Below are 19,379 nucleotides of genomic sequence, written 5' to 3' on the forward strand. Positions count from 1 at the left end.
AAAAAATCCCATGGTCAAAAGCGACAAAATCGAACAAGTCTCTCTTTGTGCCAAGGGGGATACCACCCGAATGACCAACAGGAGCCACAAAATTCCAATCGAATCTATCGGTCCCAGAAACGGCGGAGAGCTCATTTGGGGAGAAGGAAGGTTTGAGAGTCTCGACAAGACCAATGATATCAATATTTTCAGAACGGACCAAGTCTTTTAGCTGGTCCCTACGCCCCCTAGCGCCGAAACCCCTAATATTCCAGAATAGTGCCTTCATCTAAAAGAGAGGTTTTTAATGCGAAGACTCGACCTGCTAGGAGCCATGCAGGATTTAGCACGTTTACCAGCCCCACATTTAGAAACAGCCGGGGGAGCCTGACTCCTATCAGATCCCCCCTCATCCCCACCGGCCACAACCAGTGTGGCAGTAGATCCCAGCCCAGCCTCCTTGGCTTTAGCGATGTCAGCCTGAGCTATTTCGTTTGCCCTAATAATGCCAAGCAAGGAAGAAGGAGAACCCAAACTAGCATCATAAGAAATACCAACATCTTCTAAAATATGAAGCAAATGATCATCGGATTGAGACGGAAGCACTAAACGAACTGGAGAATGAACAGAGGGGTTAGGAGAGGGGGGGCATGGACGCGAACCTGAAGGAGGCAGATCCCTAGCCGCAGCGCGCCGAGCGGCCCGATCAGCAACCCGCTCACCACTGTTGGATACGCGACCGCTCTTGCGGGCCGTGGACGCCGGCGAGCGCAACGGCGCATGTAACATCCCAAATTTTCAATTTGGAATGTTATACATTAGATCATCATGCATAACATATTTTATTGCATTTTGTTTTGCGATCCTAGAAATTCTACGCAACTCAAGGACCCACGGAGAGAATTGGGGATTTTGTTATTTTCATATTTGGGATTTCTCAAATTTGGAAAATAGGATCAATTGTTTTAATTATTTTTCTCTCCGAATTTTTTTTCATATTTAAAATATATGAGAGGGGATAATATGACTTCTCCAAAAATAATGAAATATCGGAGGAAAAATATTAAAAACAAATATTTGATTTTATTCGGATTTTATTTCTATTTTATTTGCCTAGGAAAAATATGCGTTTTTTAAAATTGCATTTTAGGCCCAAATAAATGTTCATCTTGTCCGGCTTATTTTTAGAGGACGGGAAAAATTTATTTCGGGATTTTTGGAGTCCATTTACTATTTCTTTTCTTACTTTTTCAGCACGTCCGATTTATTTAAAAAAAAGCGAACCGACTCGGGCCGCCGTGGGCGACCCGGACTCTGCCTCGCCCCGGGCTATATAAGCCGCCCCGCCGCCGGCCCACCCCAGCCCACGCCCCTAACCCTAACCCTAGCCCCGCCGTCGCCGTCGCCCGAGCCGCCGCCGACCGCGGCCACCCGCCGGAGCCCCGCCACCGTCCGCCGCCACCCGCCGGAGCCCCGCCGCCCCTCGCCGGACCCCGTCCCGCCGGAGGTAGCCACCCTGCCGCCGCCGGCGGTTTTCTTTAGAGAACCGCCCGGTTTTTTAGATCGGTTTAGTTTTTTTTCGGTTTACTTATTTTGCGGACGTTCGTCTGTACGTTCGTTTTAACGAACGGTTTTCGTCGTTTAACCGCAGACAGTGAACGTTCGTTCGTTAGCCTGTTCGTCAGTTTTTCTTTTTCGCGATTATTTTCGATCGCGATTTCCGATCTGTTTTTCGTTTCAGTATAACTTTTCGCTCATTTATCGGAATCAGGCGATTCAAGTGCCTAGAGTTTCATCTCGAAACCCTCTTTCTGTTTAACCAACTTAAACAAGTTTTTGCTACTATAAAATTTGACTTAGGTCCAGATTAGTAAACGAAGCTTGTTTCTTTCGCCGTTTGAGTTTCGTTGCTTCGTTCGATTTGATCCTTTTTGCAAGCCGGAGTTCTTAAGTTGAACTTTCTGGTTAGATCTCTTATTTTGAGTTTTACCCGTGCACCCTTGCATGATTGCTTATGTATGTATTGTTTGTTTTCGATAGACTACCCGGAGTGCGGAGCGTGCTACTACAAGTCTCTAGGTTTCACGGATAATCAGCAAGGAGGGTAACACTTTGATCATACCTCTTTACCACCCAGTTTTATTGCATTAGATCAACCCTCAAACTATTGCATGGTTAGGAACTGTTTAATATGTGGGTTTTGGGAAGTAGATGAGGTAGTGCCTATTGCCCTGTTTATTATCAAACCATTGGGAGTTACTATTACGTTATGCTTATATTGCCATGCTATGCTCGTAGACGTGGATTGGGTTTGAGTGTATCCATGACAGATGTGAGATTGTTAATTAATGATTCAACTTAAGGTGGCAACTTTAATACACATCTGGGTGGATTGAGGCACCTGGGGAATCCAGTAATTGCCTATATTTTTTGGAAATCCCGGGGTACCGTGTGATTCTCCTATGGACTGCCACCCAGGCTCAAAGGGATCATAAGATTATTCATGCTAGAAACTTCCGTGTGCAGCCACAAGCCATTATGGGCCCTGGCATAGTTGAGTATGTTGTGTGACCTCTTTCAATGGTGGGCTAGCAGATGTAGAGGGAAAGTAGGTGTAACTGTCCACCCAGAGTAAAGAGTTAATGCTTCTGAAAGACTGTGTCTCGGTCATCCGTTTCTCAAACACCATGTAGTGCAAGAAATCCAACGGAGGCGATCGAGTCTTGTGGGGAAAAGTGCACAAACCTCTGCAGAGTGTACAAACTAATCATGGTTAGCCGTGTCCCCGGTTATGGACATCTTGAGTATCTAGTTCTTGGATTATCATGTGAATTTCATCATCATGTTACTTAATTTAATTTGATTGGGTTAATCATGTTCTTAATTGGGATTGAGTTGGAGGTACCTTCTCAATATTTAACAACCACCATGATAGTTAAATAAAATTTATTCCTTTGTGGTAGGGAAAAATTGGCTTTTCGCAAAACGGTAACCATAGAGCTTTCCACCAGCCAAATATGCATGTAGTGATAGCATTATTCTGTTCATTACTCTATGTGTTACATTGCCAGCATATTCCATGTGCTGACCTGTTTTCGGGCTGCAACGTTCATGTTGCAGACTTTTCAGACGACGAGTAAGGTGCCATAGGTCGTGGTCTTATACTCAGTGATGCCGTTGGAGTTGTTGGACTCACTTTATCTTCCAAGCCTTCCGCTGTTATCGTTTTTAGATGGCCTTAAGCCATATTTATTGTATTAAGTTCTCTCTTGAGACTATTCGATGTAATAAGTGTGTGATTGCTACTCTGTTATAAATCCTTCAAGTACTGTGCGTGTCAGCATTACCGATCCAGGGATGACACTGATGCACAGAGACTAGACTGTTTGAGGTCTGGTCGCTACAAGATGGTATCAGAGCACACGCTGACTGTAGGACACGACCACTAAGCTAAAGCCCTAGATCACTACTCTTTTCTCATTTTTGACTCCTCTCCTTTCTTCCACTCTTTTAGGATGGCGGATGCAAGGAACAAGTTCGCGCAACCGGATGAGGATACACCTTTTGGACGACACTTGAAGGAAGTTACTAGGTACCTGAACATCGGAATACCAAGCTTCACCGGGACCTACAACGCCACACTACCAGAAGAGGAGCGCTGGATGATTCAAGTTCAAGTTCTAGGAAGGACGTTCATGCCAGTCACTGAGCCCATAGAGTTTTCCTTTGATGCACCAACCTGGAGTCCAGGAAAGAGCATGGCAGCCCACATCACCATGGGACGCATTGGAGAAGTGTACCACAATGATCTCAAGGATACTATCTATCAGATTTGTGGGCGCCGAGACGAGCAATGGGAAATGATCAGCACCAGGAAGGATAGATCTATTGCAGCTTTCATTCAGGAGTTAAACCAGCACATTCGTCGCCAGAAGAACCAGATGTGCGCAGACTTGATAGATCTGAAGAAGGCAAAGACTAGGATCATGGAACTGGGGGAAGAACTCAAGGCTACACACGAGGATTATATGGAGGAAATCGTCGCACTAGTGGAGAAGAATGGCGACCTGACAAAGAAGCTAGGAGTTTTCATGGGAGACCCTGCGCCAGGAGGAGAAGATGACGATTCTACTTGCCGAGAGAACTACATCATCATCGACGACACCGACTCGGACCCTGACGATAGTGATGATGACTATGTTGATGAAGCCGGAGCAGATATCATGGAGTCTTCGACCGATCAATTTTTCTAGTAGACCACCAAATTAGTAGTAGTAGTATTCCACCATGTATATAGTATAGTCCAAGCACTTTGTAACGATAGTTAGATCGATTGTATGCCTTGTTTGAATTGATTGGGGTGATATGATTGTGTTTGTCTCATGTGCATATGGGTAGTGTTTTCCCTCTAGATCTCATTCTATCCTATTTTCTCATCTTTTCTAAACCCATCAGATGCCTCCGAGACGTGACACCAGATTTGTTTTCCCACCGGAGATCACTCAGTTGATTCAGCAGCAGAATGCCCTGATGCAAGCGCTAGTTCAGAACCAAGGCAACAACAACCCACCACCACCACTTGTTGACCACTTAGCCCATTTTCTTAGGCTGAATCCGCCGGTGTTCTCCAGCAGCACCGAGCCGATTGTTGCAGATGATTGGCTCCGCAAGGTTGGAAGGGAGCTGACCACTGCAGGATGCACAGATGCGGAGAGAGTGCGTTTTGCCGCACATCAGCTTGATGGATCCGCAGCATCATGGTGGGAGAATTACACAGCCACTCACCCCATTGACACCGTCACATGGGACCAGTTTCAGCAAGCTTTCCGTACTGCCCATGTTTCAGCAGGAGCTATGGCCATGAAGAAGCGTGAGTTTCGCAACTTACGCCAAGGAGGACGTACTGTTGGCCAATACGTGGAGGATTTCAGTAAGTTAGCACGTTATGCCCCAGATGACGTTGCTACGGATGCAACTAAGCAGGAGAAGTTTCTGGAAGGACTGAATGATGAGCTGAGCATGCAGTTGATGGTGGCAACTTTTAACAACTACCAGGAGTTGGTAGATAGAGCTCTCATGATTGAAGGGAAGCAGCAGCAGATTGAGAGTCGTAAGAGGAAGTATGGACAAGGAAAGTACAGTACAGGAGCTCATCAGAAGCCTCGTTTTACCCCGAACTCGGGAGGACACCTTCAGCATAACCACGGAGGTCACAATCACAATGGAGGGAGCTCGCACAATCATAGTGGCCCCAAGAATGGCAATGGGAACGGAGGAAGCAACGGACAGAACCGTACCAACCCATCAACCCCAGCCAAGAGGGATCTGAGCCATATTACTTGTTTCAAGTGCCAGAAGACTGGACATTATGCAACTGAATGTCCGGAAGCTAAGAATGGAAATGGCAACGGAAGCTCGGGGAAGAAGCCGAACCCTTTCAATAGGGGACAGGTGAACCACGTTAACGTGGAGGAGGTTGAAGCACAGCCTGATGCAGTAATAGGTAAGTTTTTGGTTAAGTCATTTACTGCAATCGTTCTTTTTGATACTGGTGCATCACATTCATACATATCAAGGGGATTTGTGGATAAGTATAAGTTACCCACCAAAGTTCTTAGCACACCTATGTTAGTAACCTCGCCAGGAGCAGAATATATGGCAAGCCAAGGATGTTTTCAGATGCCATTGGCCATAGGTAGGCATGTTTTCACCTCAGACCTAATAGTTTTGGAGTCGCAAGGTTTGGATGTGATTTCGGGAATGGATTGTCTATCGATGTATGGAGGAAACATCGATTGCGCCAGTAAGACGATCTTGCTTACTACCCCAGAAGGAAGAAGGATTAAGTATGTATCCCGGCATGTGCCGAAGAGGACTCAAGTGAATTCCTTATCAGGAATTGTACAGGAGGAAGTGCCAGTGGTGAAGGATTTTCCTGACGTATTTCTAGAGGAGTTGCCAGGCATGCCATTGGATAGAGACATTGAGTTTTTGATTGAGCTTTTGCCAGGCACATGGCCGATATCTAAGAGACCGTACAGGATGCCCGCTAAGGATTTGGAAGAAATTAAGAAGCAGATTAAGGAGTTACTGGATAAAGGATTTATTCGCCCAAGTTCGTCACCTTGGGGATCACCCGTACTTCTAGTGGAGAAGAAAGATGGATCGTTGAGGATGGTTGTTGATTATCGTGGATTGAATGAAGTAACAATCAAGAACAAGTACCCACTGTCGATGATCAATGATCTGTTTGACAGACTACAAGGAGCTAAAGTATTTTCCAAGATTGAGTTGCGATCAGGATACCACCAGTTGAAGATTCGAGAGCAGGATATACCCAAGACAGCTTTTACCATAAGGTATGGGCTATATGAGTACACCGTTATGTCATTTGGCCTGACTAACGCACCTGCCTATTTCATGAATATGATGAACAAGGTGTTTATGGAGTTTTTGGATAAGTTCGTCGTAGTGTTCATTGATGATATTCTGGTCTATTCGAAGAATGAAGAAGAGCATAAGGAGCATTTGCGTTTGGTACTTGGAAAGCTCAGAGAACATCAGTTATATGCCAAGTTTAGCAAGTGCGAGTTTTGGTTAAAGGAAGTTAGATTCCTTGGACATGTTATATCCGGAGAAGGAATAGCAGTTGATCCCACCAAGGTTAACACTGTGAAAAATTGGGAGTCACCCACGACAGTTGGAGAGATCCGGAGTTTCCTTGGACTCGCAGGATACTACCGGAGATTCATTGAGAATTTCTCAAAGATTGCAAAGCCTATGACGGAATTGTTGAAGAAGGACACCAAATTCAATTGGACTGAGGAATGTGAGGCTAGTTTCCAGGAGTTGAAGAAACGTTTGGTTACAGCACCAGTGTTGATTCTGCCAGATCAACGCAAAGATTATGAAGTATATTGCGATGCTTCTCGTCGAGGACTTGGAGCAGTGCTAATGCAGGAGGGAAGAGTTGTTTAATATGCCTCACGACAACTTAAACCCCATGAGTTGAATTATGCTACACATGATTTGGAGTTAGCAGCAGTAGTGCATGCGTTGAAGACGTGGAGACATTTTCTCATCGGAAACCATTGTGAGGTGTACACGGATCACAAGAGTTTGAAGTACATTTTCACGCAGAAGGAGTTGAATCTCAGGCAAAAGAGATCGTTGGAGCTCATTAAGGATTATGATATGAGATTGCATTATCACCCAGGGAAGGCTAACGTAGTAGCTGATGCGTTGAGCCGCAAGAGCCATGTCAACACACTCATGACCGGAGAGTTACCCAAGGAGTTAGCCGAAGATCTTCGTGAACTATGTTTGGAAATAGTTCCAAGAGGCTTTGTAGCAGCATTGGAGATTCAGTCTACTTTGACGGATAAGATCAGAGAAGCTCAGAAGACAGACAAGGAAATTGCTGAGATAAAGGAAAGGATGAGTAAAGGAAAAGCCAAGGGATTTCGTGAGGATGAGCACGATACCTTATGGTTTGAGGACCGCGTTTATGTGCCCAATGATCCGGAGATCAGGAAGTTGATCTTGCAAGAGGCCCATGATTCGCCGTATTCAATTCACCCAGGAAATACCAAGATGTACCTGGATTTAAAGGACAGTTTCTGGTGGACCGGAATGAAGAAGGATATTGCGGAGTATGTAGCAGTTTGTGATGTATGTCAGAGAGTGAAGGCAGAGCATCAGAAGCCAACAGGATTGCTACAACCATTGCCGATACCCGAATGGAAGTGGGATAAGCTAGGCATGGATTTTATCACGGGATTGCCCAGGACTCGTTCAGACTATGACTCGATATGGGTTGTAGTCGATCGTTTGACGAAGGTAGCTCATTTCATCTCAGTAAAGACCACTTATACCAGTGCTAAGTTGGCAAAGATATACATGACCAGGATCGTATGTCTGCATGGAGTTCCGAGGACCATTGTATCAGATAGAGGAACCCAGTTTACCTCAAAGTTCTGGCATCAGTTGCATGAAACTTTGGGTACCAGGCTAGAGTTCAGTACATCCTTTCATCCACAGACAGATGGACAGACCGAGAGAGTAAATCGGATTTTGGAGGACATGTTGAAAGCTTGTGCGCTTGATTATGGATCTAGTTGGGACGACAATTTGCCATATGCAGAGTTCTCTTACAACAACAGTTATCAATCCAGTTTGAAGATGGCCCCTTTCGAAGCTCTGTACGGAAGGAGATGCAGGACACCGTTGTTGTGGATGAAGTTGGAGACTGCCAGTTGTTTGGACCAAATTTGATTAAAGAGTCTGAACAGAAGGTGAAGGTTATTCGCGATAGGCTCAAGGTAGCCCAGTCCAGGCAGAAGAGCTATGCAGATTCTAAACGCAAGGAGATAGTTTACGAAGTCAGAGACAGAGTTTATCTTCGTGTGTCCCCACTTCGAGGAGTTAAGCGTTTTGGAGTTAAGGGAAAGTTAGCGCCACATTTTGTAGGACCATACAAAGTTTTGGAGCGTATGGGAGAAGTTGCTTACAAGTTGGAATTGCCCGAAGGATTGTCAGGAGTTCACGATGTGTTCCATGTTTCCCAGCTAAAGAAGTGCCACGCAGAGATGGCAGAGATACCACTGAGAGATACAGTGCCACTGGAAGCGATTCAGCTGGATAGCAATCTGACCTACGAGGAGAAACCAGTTAAGATTCTTGAGTTTGCCAGCCGAGTCACCCGCGGCAAGGTTATCAAGTTTTGCAAAGTTCAGTGGAGTTACCATACCGAGGATGAAGCCACCTGAGAGCGAGAGGAAGATCTACAGAAGGACCACCCTCACCTATTTTCTAGACAACCCGAATCTCGAGGGCGAGATTCATCTTAAGGGGGGTAGGTTTGTAACATCCCAAATTTTCAATTTGGAATGTCATACATTAGATCATCATGCATAACATATTTATTGCATTTTGTTTTGAGATCCTAGAAATTCTAAGCAACTCAAGGACCCACGGAGAGAGTTGGGGATTTCGTTATTTTCATATTTGGGATTTCTCAAATTTTGAAAATAGGATAAATTGTTTTAATTATTTTTCTCTCCGAAAAATGCTTCATATTTAAAATATATGAGAGGGGATAATATGACTTCTCCAAAAATAATGAAATATCAGAGGAAAAATATTAAAAACAAATATTTGATTTTATTCGGATTTTATTTCTATTTTATTTGCCTAGGAAAAATATGCGTTTTTCAAAATTGCATTTTAGGCCCAAATAAATGTTCATCTTGGCTGGCTTATTTTTAGAGGATGGGGAAAATTTATTTCAGGATTTTTGGAATCCGTTTAGTATTTCTTTTCCTACTTTTTCAGCACGTCCGATTTATTAAAAAAAACGAACCGACTCGGGCCGCCGTGGGCGACCCAGACTCTGCCTCGCCCCAGGCTTTATAAGCCGCCCCGCCGCCAGCCCACCCAAGCCCACGCAACCCCTAACCCTAACACTAGCCCCACCGCCGCCGTCACCGCCGTCGCGTGCCGCCGCCGCCGCTGCCCGACGCCGCCGTCGCCGTCCGCCGCCGCCGCCGACCGCCGCCACCCGCCGGAGCCCCAACGCCCCTCGCCGGACCCCGTCCCGCAGGAGGTAGCCATCCCGCCGCCGCCGGCGGTTTTCTTTAGAGAACCGCCCGGTTTTTTTATAAAAACGGCGGGTTTTTTAGATCGGTTTAGTTTTTTTCGGTTTACTTATTTTGCGGACGTTCGTCCGTACGTTCATTTTAACGAACGGTTTTCGTCATTTAACTGCAGACAGCGAACGTTCGTTCGTTAGCCTGTTCGTCAGTTTTTCTTTTTCTCGGATTTTTCGCGATTATTTTCGATCGCGATTTCCGATCTGTTTTTCGTTTTAGTATAACTTTTCGCTCGTTTATCGGAATCAGGCGATTCAAGCGCCTAGAGTTTCATCTCGAAACCCTCTTTCTGTTTAACCAACTTAAACAAGTTTTTGCTACTGTAAAATTTGACTTAGGTCCAGATTAGTAAACGAAGCTTGTTTCTTTCGCCGTTTGAGTTTCGTTGCTTCGTTCGATTTGATTCTTTTTGCAAACCGGAGTTCTTAAGTTGAACTTTCTGGTTAGATCTCTTATTTTGAGTTTTACCTGTGCACCCTTGCTTGATTGCTTATGTATGTATTGTTTGTTTGCGATAGAGTACCCGGAGTGCGAAGCGTGCTACTACGAGTCTCTAGGTTTCACGGATCATCAGCAAGGCTAGTAACACTTTGATCATACCTCTTTACCACCCAGTTTTATTGCATTAGATCAACCCTCAAACTATTGCATGGTTAGGAACTGTTTAATATGTGGGTTTTGGGAAGTAGATGAGGTAGTACCTATTGCCCTGTTTATTATCAAACCATTGGGAGTTACTATTACGTCATGCTTATATTGCCATGCTATGCTCGTAGACGTGGATTGGGTTTGAGTGTATCCATGACAGATGTGAGATTGTTAATTAATGGTTCAACTTAAGGTGGCAACTTTAATACACATCTGGGTGGATTGAGGCACCTGGGGAATTCAGTGATTGCCTGTATTTTTTGGAAATCCCGGGGTACCGTGTGATTCTCCTATGGACTGCCACCCAGGCTCAAAGGGATCATAAGATTATTCATGCTAGAAACTTCCGTGTGCAGCCACAAGCCATTATGGGCTCTGGCATAGTTGAGTATGTTGTGTGACCTCTTTCAGTGGTGGGCTAGCAGATGTAGAGGGAAAGTAGGTGTAACTGTCCACCCAGAGTAAAGACTTAATGCTTCTAAAAGACTGTGTCTCGGTCATCCGTTTCTCAAACACCATGTAGTGCGAGAAATCCAACGGAGGCGATCGAGTCTTGTGGGGAAAAGTGCACAAACCTCTGCAGAGTGTACAAACTAATCATGGTTAGCCGTGTCCCCGGTTATGGACATCTTGAGTATCTAGTTCTTGGATTATCATGTGAATCTCATCATCATGTTACTTAATTCAATTTGATTGGGTTAATCACGTTCTTAATTGGGATTGAGTTGGAGGTACCTTCTCAATGTTTAACAACCACCATGATAGTTAAATAAAATTTATTCCTTTGTGGTAGGGAAAAATTGGCTTTTTGCAAAACGGTAACCATAGAGCTTTCCACCAGCCAAATATGCATGTAGTGATAGCATTATTCTGTTCATTACTCTATGTGTTACATTGCCAGCATATTCCATGTCCTGACCTGTTTTCGGGCTGCAACGTTCATGTTGCAGACTTTTTAGACAACGAGTAAGGTGCCATAGGTCGTGGTCTTATACGTGGTGATGGCGTTGGAGTTGTTGGACTCACTTTATCTTCCAAGCCTTCCGCTGTTATCGTTTTTAGATGGCCTTAAGCCATATTTATTGTATTAAGTTCTCTCTTGAGACTATTCGATGTAATAAGTGTGTGATTGCTACTCTGTTATAAATCCTTCAAGTACTGTGCGTGTCAGCATTACCGATCCAGGGATGACACTGATGCACAGAGACTAGACTGTTTGAGGTCTGGTCGCTACAGCGCAGGGCGAGCATGGCAGGGAGACGCCGCAGCAGAAGACGGGCCGAGGCCGTACCCATATTAGCATCCAGCCTACGGCAGAGCCCAGCCGTAGACTGCCTTGAGTCACCAGACGCCCTGCTTTTAGCGGAGTACTTCTTGACCGACGACTTCTTCTTTTTGGAGGCCAAGGGGCCGGCCGGGGGCAAGTCTTCAATGCCCGAGAGGGAAGGAGAGGCAGGGCGAGCTGGAAGGTTAGAGCACACCGCCGAGAATGGTGTTCCCTTTGCCCCACCAGAAGCCACGGCCCCTCCAATCGAGTCCGGCAGCAAATCATTGGCCCCCCACCAGCCGGTGCATTCTCCTTCAGCAGGTCCTGGTCTTCTGGAGAGAGCCCGTCCCACTCCGTCTGGGTAAAGCGCTGATCATTGCCATGCATAGAATCCTCTGGAAAGCCGTCACCATCCTTGCTCTTGTCATCGTTGCCGGAAGCAGGAGGCGGGGGAGGGGGCGGAGGCGACACCGGGCCCGAGTCACCCTCCACTCGGACCCTGAGTCGAAAGCCTCCAGCCGAGGGGAAGACGTCGATGGAGCCACGGATACAAAGGGGACCAACACACCACACCCGCAGACGGACCGGCCCGAGAATAGCCAACGACTCTTGATCAACCTCAATAGGTTTGCCGATAAGTACCCCGAAAGCCATCAGGAAAGTCGTGGCACGCAAAACAGGAGGAACATCATCAACTAGAACCCATACATCAGACAGGGGAGAGATAGCATTGGAGCCATCAGACGCAGCCTTGACCGAGACTACCAGTTGATTAAGAGGCAGCGTAAAGCTAGTACAGGAGGATATCATCCGAAGGCTTTCCTTGGAGGGAAAAGTCGCAGCAAACTCAAAATCCGAAAGCTGACGGATTTGCCAATCCCACCCCCCCTCATCCCACAGCCGGAGCTCATCGAGAAGGACCTGGGGTGTGATGCGTTTGGACTGGACAGAAATGATGCCGGAGTTGGAGAGCGCTGGGATAAGAGCAACAACAGGGACCTCCCTATCTAAGGCAAAGAAGGAGCACCCAGGGAGACCAAGACCATATTGGACAAAGGCAGGTGGCTTGGTACGGTTCTGACAGTCCACAGTGAGGTGACCATCTTCCCTACAGATGAGGCAGAAGGGGGGGTTTTGGCAGCGGGACTGGAAATGACCAGGACAGTGACACGCGAAGCAGGTGAGAGTAGGTTGGCGACCTGAGACTGAGGAGGAACGCGACCAGATCCACGAGGGGGAGGGGGAGAATGCCATCACCAGCCGCGCCGGACCCAGAACCGACGCCCCGCCCAGCAGCAGCCCCAACGGGACGGCGGACCGGCGCCCCCGACGCACCCCGCGGGACGAAGCGTGACGGACCCCCACCAGCCACTGCCGGAGCCCGCAGCGGACCACCTCCCTGGGGCGCAGCACCACGCGGAGGAGGCAGCGGAGCCGGGCCAGAAGAGCCAGCCCGACTACCCGCAGCCGCCAACTCCCATGGATCAGCAGAGGCCGGAGTAGATCCAGGCAGAGGCAGCGAAGGATCCGCCGGCCTAGAACCCAAGGCAAGCGGGGGCGAGCCGGCCACCGCCGCCGCCGACCCCGCCACCGGAGCGCGCGATGCCTGGAGCTTAGCGCGCAGCGCAGCCTCATACTCCAGATCTGCCGCCGCCTCGCCAGATCCGTCACGCCCCCGCTTCTGGCCGGAGACGGCCTTGCTAGAGGACCCGCGCGAACGATCCATCACGACCACCGCCGCAAACGAACGGGAGAGGGGAGGGGGAGGAGCAGATCTGGAGAAGAAGCGAATGGGGAAGCGGCGACGACGCAGGTCAGAAGAGGAGGCAGGGAACCCTAGAAATGGGGGAGCCGATCCCTTCCGGATCCAAATATATCCGAACCGAGCCAGGCCCGAGCCGATAGGGAGGGCCGAGGGGGGAGGGGGGAGTGGGCCTGGGCCATCCGCGGCCCAGAAACCAGGAGAGGGAGGGGAGGGAAAACGGACATGCAATTCAGGGCAGGCACCGACCCAGGCCCACCAGGCCCATCAAGCGGCACAAGTGCCCGCAGCCCAGACACGGAACCTTCCACAGACCCCAACGCCAGATCTAGGTCAGACGCCGACGCCGACCCCCCAGAGGACACACAGGCGGGGAAGGGCACCGGAAAGGAGGAAGGAGAGGACGCCGCTGACACCGCCCCCCCCCCCCCGTCCCTACCAGAGCCCAGGATCCTCCGATCTGGAGACCAGGCCGAAGCACGGCGACGCCCACGGGAAACACGGCGCCAGCCATCCCCCTCCACCGCGATGCCGGGGAGCCGCCCGCGCCCTCCAGGCGCAAACTTCCGACGGCGGCCCGGGGCCGAAACGACGGAGAGGCCGCCCACATGCACCGGACGAGGAGGGGAAGGGAAGGCATCGGAGTCTGACCCCGAATCCTCCGAATCGAGAGCCCAGAACCTGTTGGCCCGAGAAGGAGCGGGAAGGGCGGCGCGAGGCGAGTGCGCCGGGGCGGAAGAGGGGGAGGAGAGCGCCGCCAGGGAGGAGCGAGAAGGAGTCGATGGGGAAGAGGGGGGAGGCCGCACGTGGCGACGGCGCCGCCAGGGGAAGGAGAGGAGAGGAGAGAGCCATCGACCTGCCTGGCGCCCACCTCAGGCTCGCCGGCGTGATGGTGCGACCGAGGAGGTGCTGGCCCTGAAGGCCTCCGTGGATACGGATGGCGACGGGCTGCTCGACGAGGAGGGGTTCCTGAGGCTAGTGCGGGAGGCTCAGGCCGGCCACCATTACCTTTTGTTCACCTCCTCCACGGCTATGTGTCTCCGTAATTCTTTTCACTGGAGAGTACATGATATCCCTGCACATTACATTCGCATTCGCTCTGAAAATCAAGTCTACACACATGGTGACAGGGCCATGTATTTGGGGCAGATTTTTTTTTTGAAAAGGGGACTCCCCGACCTCCGCATCAGAACGATGTATTTGAGGCAGATATAGTACATGATCTCCAAAACCTTTCCCCTAGTTTGGCACTCCATGTAAATGGGTTAGTTGTTTTCCATAGACATGCACACGCATGCGCGCCTAGCTAGTTCTTGTACAGGTCCCGCGTGGACGTGGCAGTAGTACTGTATTACGAGCAAGTATAATAAGCCTAGTCAGCTGGCTATAACACATGCTAGGTCATTGAAATCCTAGCTGAAAGGGTGAGAAAGAAGAAGAGAGAGCCCAGCGGGCGCTTGATCAGTCGCCAGGCCCTATCATACTCCCTCCGTCCTTAAAAAGTGTACTTTCAACTTTGTTGGAAAATCAAACTTTTTTATGTTTGACCATATACAATAATAGACCAACAGTCGCCGGGCCCTAGCATACTCCCTCCGTTCTTGAAAGAGTGTACTTTCAACTTTGTTGGAAAATCAAACTTTTTTATGTTTGACCATATTTATACAATAATAGACCAACATTTATGCCATCAAATTAATAGCATTAGATTCATGATAAAATATATTTTTGTTATATACCTATTTGGTTTCACAAGCATTGATATATTTTTGCACAAACTTGATCAAACTTTAAGATAGTTTGACCCTCCAACAAAGTTGGAAGTACACTCTTTTAAGGACGAAGGGTTACTAAAAAATGCTTGCATGCAGCGTGTGAACAAGTGCAGTCTTCTTTCCTCCCAATCAAGTATATGTTTCTTTATGTGTCTTCACATGCATATATTAAATATTATAGTCAACCTAATAGCCGGCTTATTATATGAGTGTATTTTTACAAAGGCTATATGTGATATGAGTGTATTTTTACAAAGGCTATATGTGATATGGCACTAGTAAGTAGTACTATATAGCCAGTAACAGTAACAGGCTCTAATATTAGCCATGCTCTACTAGCTAGCTGGCCTGCCAGCAATTAAAGCGTGCAACAGTATACTTCGTCACATCTACCTGACAGTGAAGCATGCATGCATGGACGCACTATGGAGCCTGTGTAGCTAGAAATGACTACTCTTTAGTACTCCCTCCGTTTTTAAATATAAATTTTTGTACAGATTTCACTATGGACTATATATAAAACAAAATGAATGAATCTACATTTTAAAATGCATTTACATACATCTGTATGTGCTTCATAGTGAAATCTCTCTAAAGACTTATATTTAGAAACGGAGAGAGTAGTTGTCGATAAATAACAGCCACCACTCCACCGAACGAGCATTCACTATTTTTTAAGGCATTTCCAACAAGTTAACTGTAGCTTTGTAAAATGTTTATGTCATCAATGGATAAATAATCGTACTATTACTTCAATATTTTGTATCTAAATTGTTCAGCAGGAAGTGGGAATAAATGTGAATGTTCTATATTTTGTCTTAGAGCAAGTGCAAAGGTTGTTGATTAGCTTCCGCAAAAAAAAAATTGTTGGTTACTACTTCCTCGGTTTCATATTAGTGGTGTAAAAAACACTCTTACACTCCATTATAAAAAATTAGTGTCAGAAACCTCATATATTATGGATCCCGCAAAAAAAAAACCCTCATATATTATGGAACAGATGAAGTACTAATTTACATGCAACCCTATCTTCTCGTTTATTTCATGCCATATCATTAGCGTGCCTGACTCCTTGCGCTGGCGATGGACCGACAGCGGCATCTATGCAGCGAAGTCCTACTATTTTTGGCCCTCTTCAACGGCTTCATCGGCGCTCCCCACTGGTAGCTCACCTGGAAATCATGGACACCTTTGCTGATCAAATTCTTTACCTGGCTCGCGCTGCAAGACTGGTGTTGGACGGCCGCTCGCCTGGCTAGACACGACCTTCCTCATCACACGTCCTGCCTGCTCTCTGTGACCAGGCTTCAGAATCCATGGAGCACTTGCTGGTGGGCTGTCCGTTCTCGAGACAAATCTAGCACGACATTATCGCTTGGTGTCGTCACCATGCTCAGGTTCCCTCGCCACACGATTCCTTTCTGGATTGGTGGCACGCTACGTATGATTCAGCCCCGGCAGCCTACAGGAAAGGCATTTCCTTGCTCATTCCTCTCGTTGCCTGATTAACTTGGAAGCATCGCAATTCGTGCGTGTTTGAGGGAGGCACTCCATCCAGCGCCCAGCTGATCGATGCTATCCAGGAGGAGCTGCACTCCAGGACCAAGGCAAGAGAAGTCCTAATAGATCACATTTCCAGTGAACCTTTATAATTGTTCTTGATCTTTTTGAAACAAAAACCGGGCAAAAGCTCGCGACCTGTGTGCACGGTGGAGTGCAGGCTTCGTCGCGTATGCGGACAGTGGAGTGCGGGCTTCCATCCTTGCCCTCCTGAACTGCAGAGATAAGTGAAGAGATATGTTCGACGTCGACACGGCTCTTCTGCCATCTGCAGGCGCCATGAATGAATTTCCATCCCTAGTAAGTGAAGAGATATCCCCAACTACTACCAGCTACCTCACCGCCGTACTCCGCGTAGTAATAACTGTTTTCTTAGAGTCGACCACCGGGCCCAAAACCACTATAAAACCCTCCTAGCCACTCCCCAAAATCTCACCCACTCACTCACACTCCCTCGGCCTTCACTCACACACCAACTAAGCCCACGGAGCAAGCACACTAGCTAGTTTCTGCCATGGCAGCTCGCCGTGCCCACGCCGCCGCGACCTTGGCCCTGCTGGTGGCGGCGCTTGTGCTGTCTGCGGCACCGGCGCCGGCGGAGGGTGCGGTTGCGAACTGCGGCCAGGTGGTGAGCTACCTGGCCCCGTGCATCAGTTACGCCATGGGCAGGGTGAGTGCGCCTGGCGGTGGCTGCTGCAGCGGCGTGCGTGGCCTTAACGCGGCGGCTGCCACCCCCGCCGACCGCAAGACCACCTGCACCTGCCTCAAGCAGCAGGCGAGCGGCATAGGCGGCATCAAGCCCAACCTCGTCGCTGGCATCCCCGGCAAGTGCGGCGTCAACATCCCCTACGCCATCAGCCAAGGAACCGATTGCTCCAAGTAATTACTTACCCAGTTGCCCTAACGCTACAACTCTACGACTTTTGATAGATCTATATGATTACATGCAAGGACACATGAGTTAATGAATTAACAAATGATTATGTTGTCTTTAACCTCCTTTTGATGTATGCAGGGTGCGTTAAGCGTGAGATCAGAACCATTTCAGATGCATGGTGAGAGCGAAATAAATCGTGGAAGCCGGCCGTCCTTGCTGCATGGCTCCACCGCGTTTAATTTACTGCTTTACTAGTTCTACTGTTTCCCTAATAAATAAATTAGTTTTACTGCTGCTGCTGCTTCGATCGTACGTTGTGGCGCAGTTGTTGCCACGAGAGCTGTGATCTTGTACTCCTGAGGGGACCTCGTGTACTTTGTCGGAACTATTGTAATGCATGCTTACATCTATATATAGATGATGAACAAGCGAAATACATGGTCCTTTAATAATGTCAATGTTGAGAAAATAGGCGATTTCTCGATTAAATTAATCCACGAGTAAAACACTAGCATGGCATTGACATAAATAAACGCATACTGATATTCAGACACACATACTATGCTAATTGCTGGAATTTAGTCTATTTTAGGCAGCCTAATAACTATTTCAGAAATTCCTAATAAATCCTAAAGGCCCACTTAGCCCATTTGTGCAAGGCAAGGGATACTACTAAAGTTTAGTCCCACATTGCTAGTTTAGTGGGAGTTGGACCTCCTTATAAGGGAGGTTCTTTCCCCACTTGTATGAGCATGAGAACAAGAGGGATATCCACGTGCGCTCCTCCGCCGCCCGCCTCGCCTCGACGCGCCGCGCCGCGGGAATGACCGCACCCTTCGGCTGCTGCTACGCTGTCTTCCTCATCCCGGCTTGCGGCGTGCACCGCGAGTCGGGACAGTAGGCCTCCGAAACCGCACCTCTTTGAGTTCTGTACGGGAGAAGGGTGATAAGGTTTTTGGGGAGCGCTCCGCGCGACTACTGACTTCTTCATCACGGACTCCGACGACTACTTCCCCGACGGGTCCAGTGTTTCTGCTACTGTTGTCCCGTACGTGTTCTTCCTCTTTCTATTAGAGGTTCTCCTACAGTTTCTTTCTTCCTCTTTCTATTAGAGGTTCTCCTACAGTTTCTTTCTTCCTCTTTCTATTAGAGGTTCTCCTACAGTTTCTTGTTCTAGTGTTTGCCCTAAATATGATAGACTCTGCTTCATATATGAAACTTGTCCTACTGTCTGCTATAGATAAACTTGGTTATAGTTCCTATATGCAGATGTTATTTACCTTCTCTCTGTCAGATCGCATGACTAGTTTTGTCTCTGCTATATTAGTCATGCTTTATCTAGTATTTCTGTTAATAAAATCATTTGGTAAATTGCTCATATTTCCAACAATCCAAAAACCTTATCATAGGAAATTTACCCCGAGTGGTTTTGCTGCTTCCATGAGACTTCCTATGTTTGAGGGTATCCACTATAAGAGGTGGCGCATGAGAGCAGTCTTATGGTTTCAAACCATGAGTTGCTATGACGCCACTCTTGGCAAACCTGAAGGAGAGCTTGATGCTCAACAGGTACAAGCTTTTCAGAAAATGGATACTCTGTTTAAGGCTGCTCTCTTGAGTGTTCTTGGTGAGAACATAGTTGATGCTTATGCGTCAATTGATAATGGAAAAGATATGTGGGATGCACTCGAGGCCAAGTTTGGGGTCTCGGATGCTGGCACTGAGCTGTACATCATGGAGCAATTCTATGATTACAGGATGACTGAAGAGCGCTCCGTGGTTGAGCAAGCTCATGAGATACAGTCATTTGCTAGAGAACTTGAGCACTTCAGTTGTATGCTACCGGACAAGTTTGTTGCCG

The 19,379-nt window shown here is 47.8% G+C and overlaps 1 protein-coding gene across 1 annotated transcript; it reads left to right on the top strand.

Moving 5' to 3' along the window:
- Positions 1–17,058: 17,058 nt before the first annotated feature.
- LOC123096489 (non-specific lipid-transfer protein 4) lies at positions 17,059–17,976 on the top strand. The gene is made up of 2 exons (XM_044518230.1): positions 17,059–17,520; positions 17,657–17,976. The coding sequence occupies exons 1-2, from the start codon at positions 17,156–17,158 to the stop codon at positions 17,664–17,666; spliced, it is 375 nt and encodes a 124-aa protein (XP_044374165.1). The 5' UTR covers positions 17,059–17,155; the 3' UTR covers positions 17,667–17,976.
- Positions 17,977–19,379: the final 1,403 nt, after the last annotated feature.

The sequence above is a fragment of the Triticum aestivum genome, chromosome 4D (genome assembly GCF_018294505.1).
Source record: "Triticum aestivum cultivar Chinese Spring chromosome 4D, IWGSC CS RefSeq v2.1, whole genome shotgun sequence".
Taxonomy (NCBI): Eukaryota; Viridiplantae; Streptophyta; class Magnoliopsida; order Poales; family Poaceae; genus Triticum; species Triticum aestivum.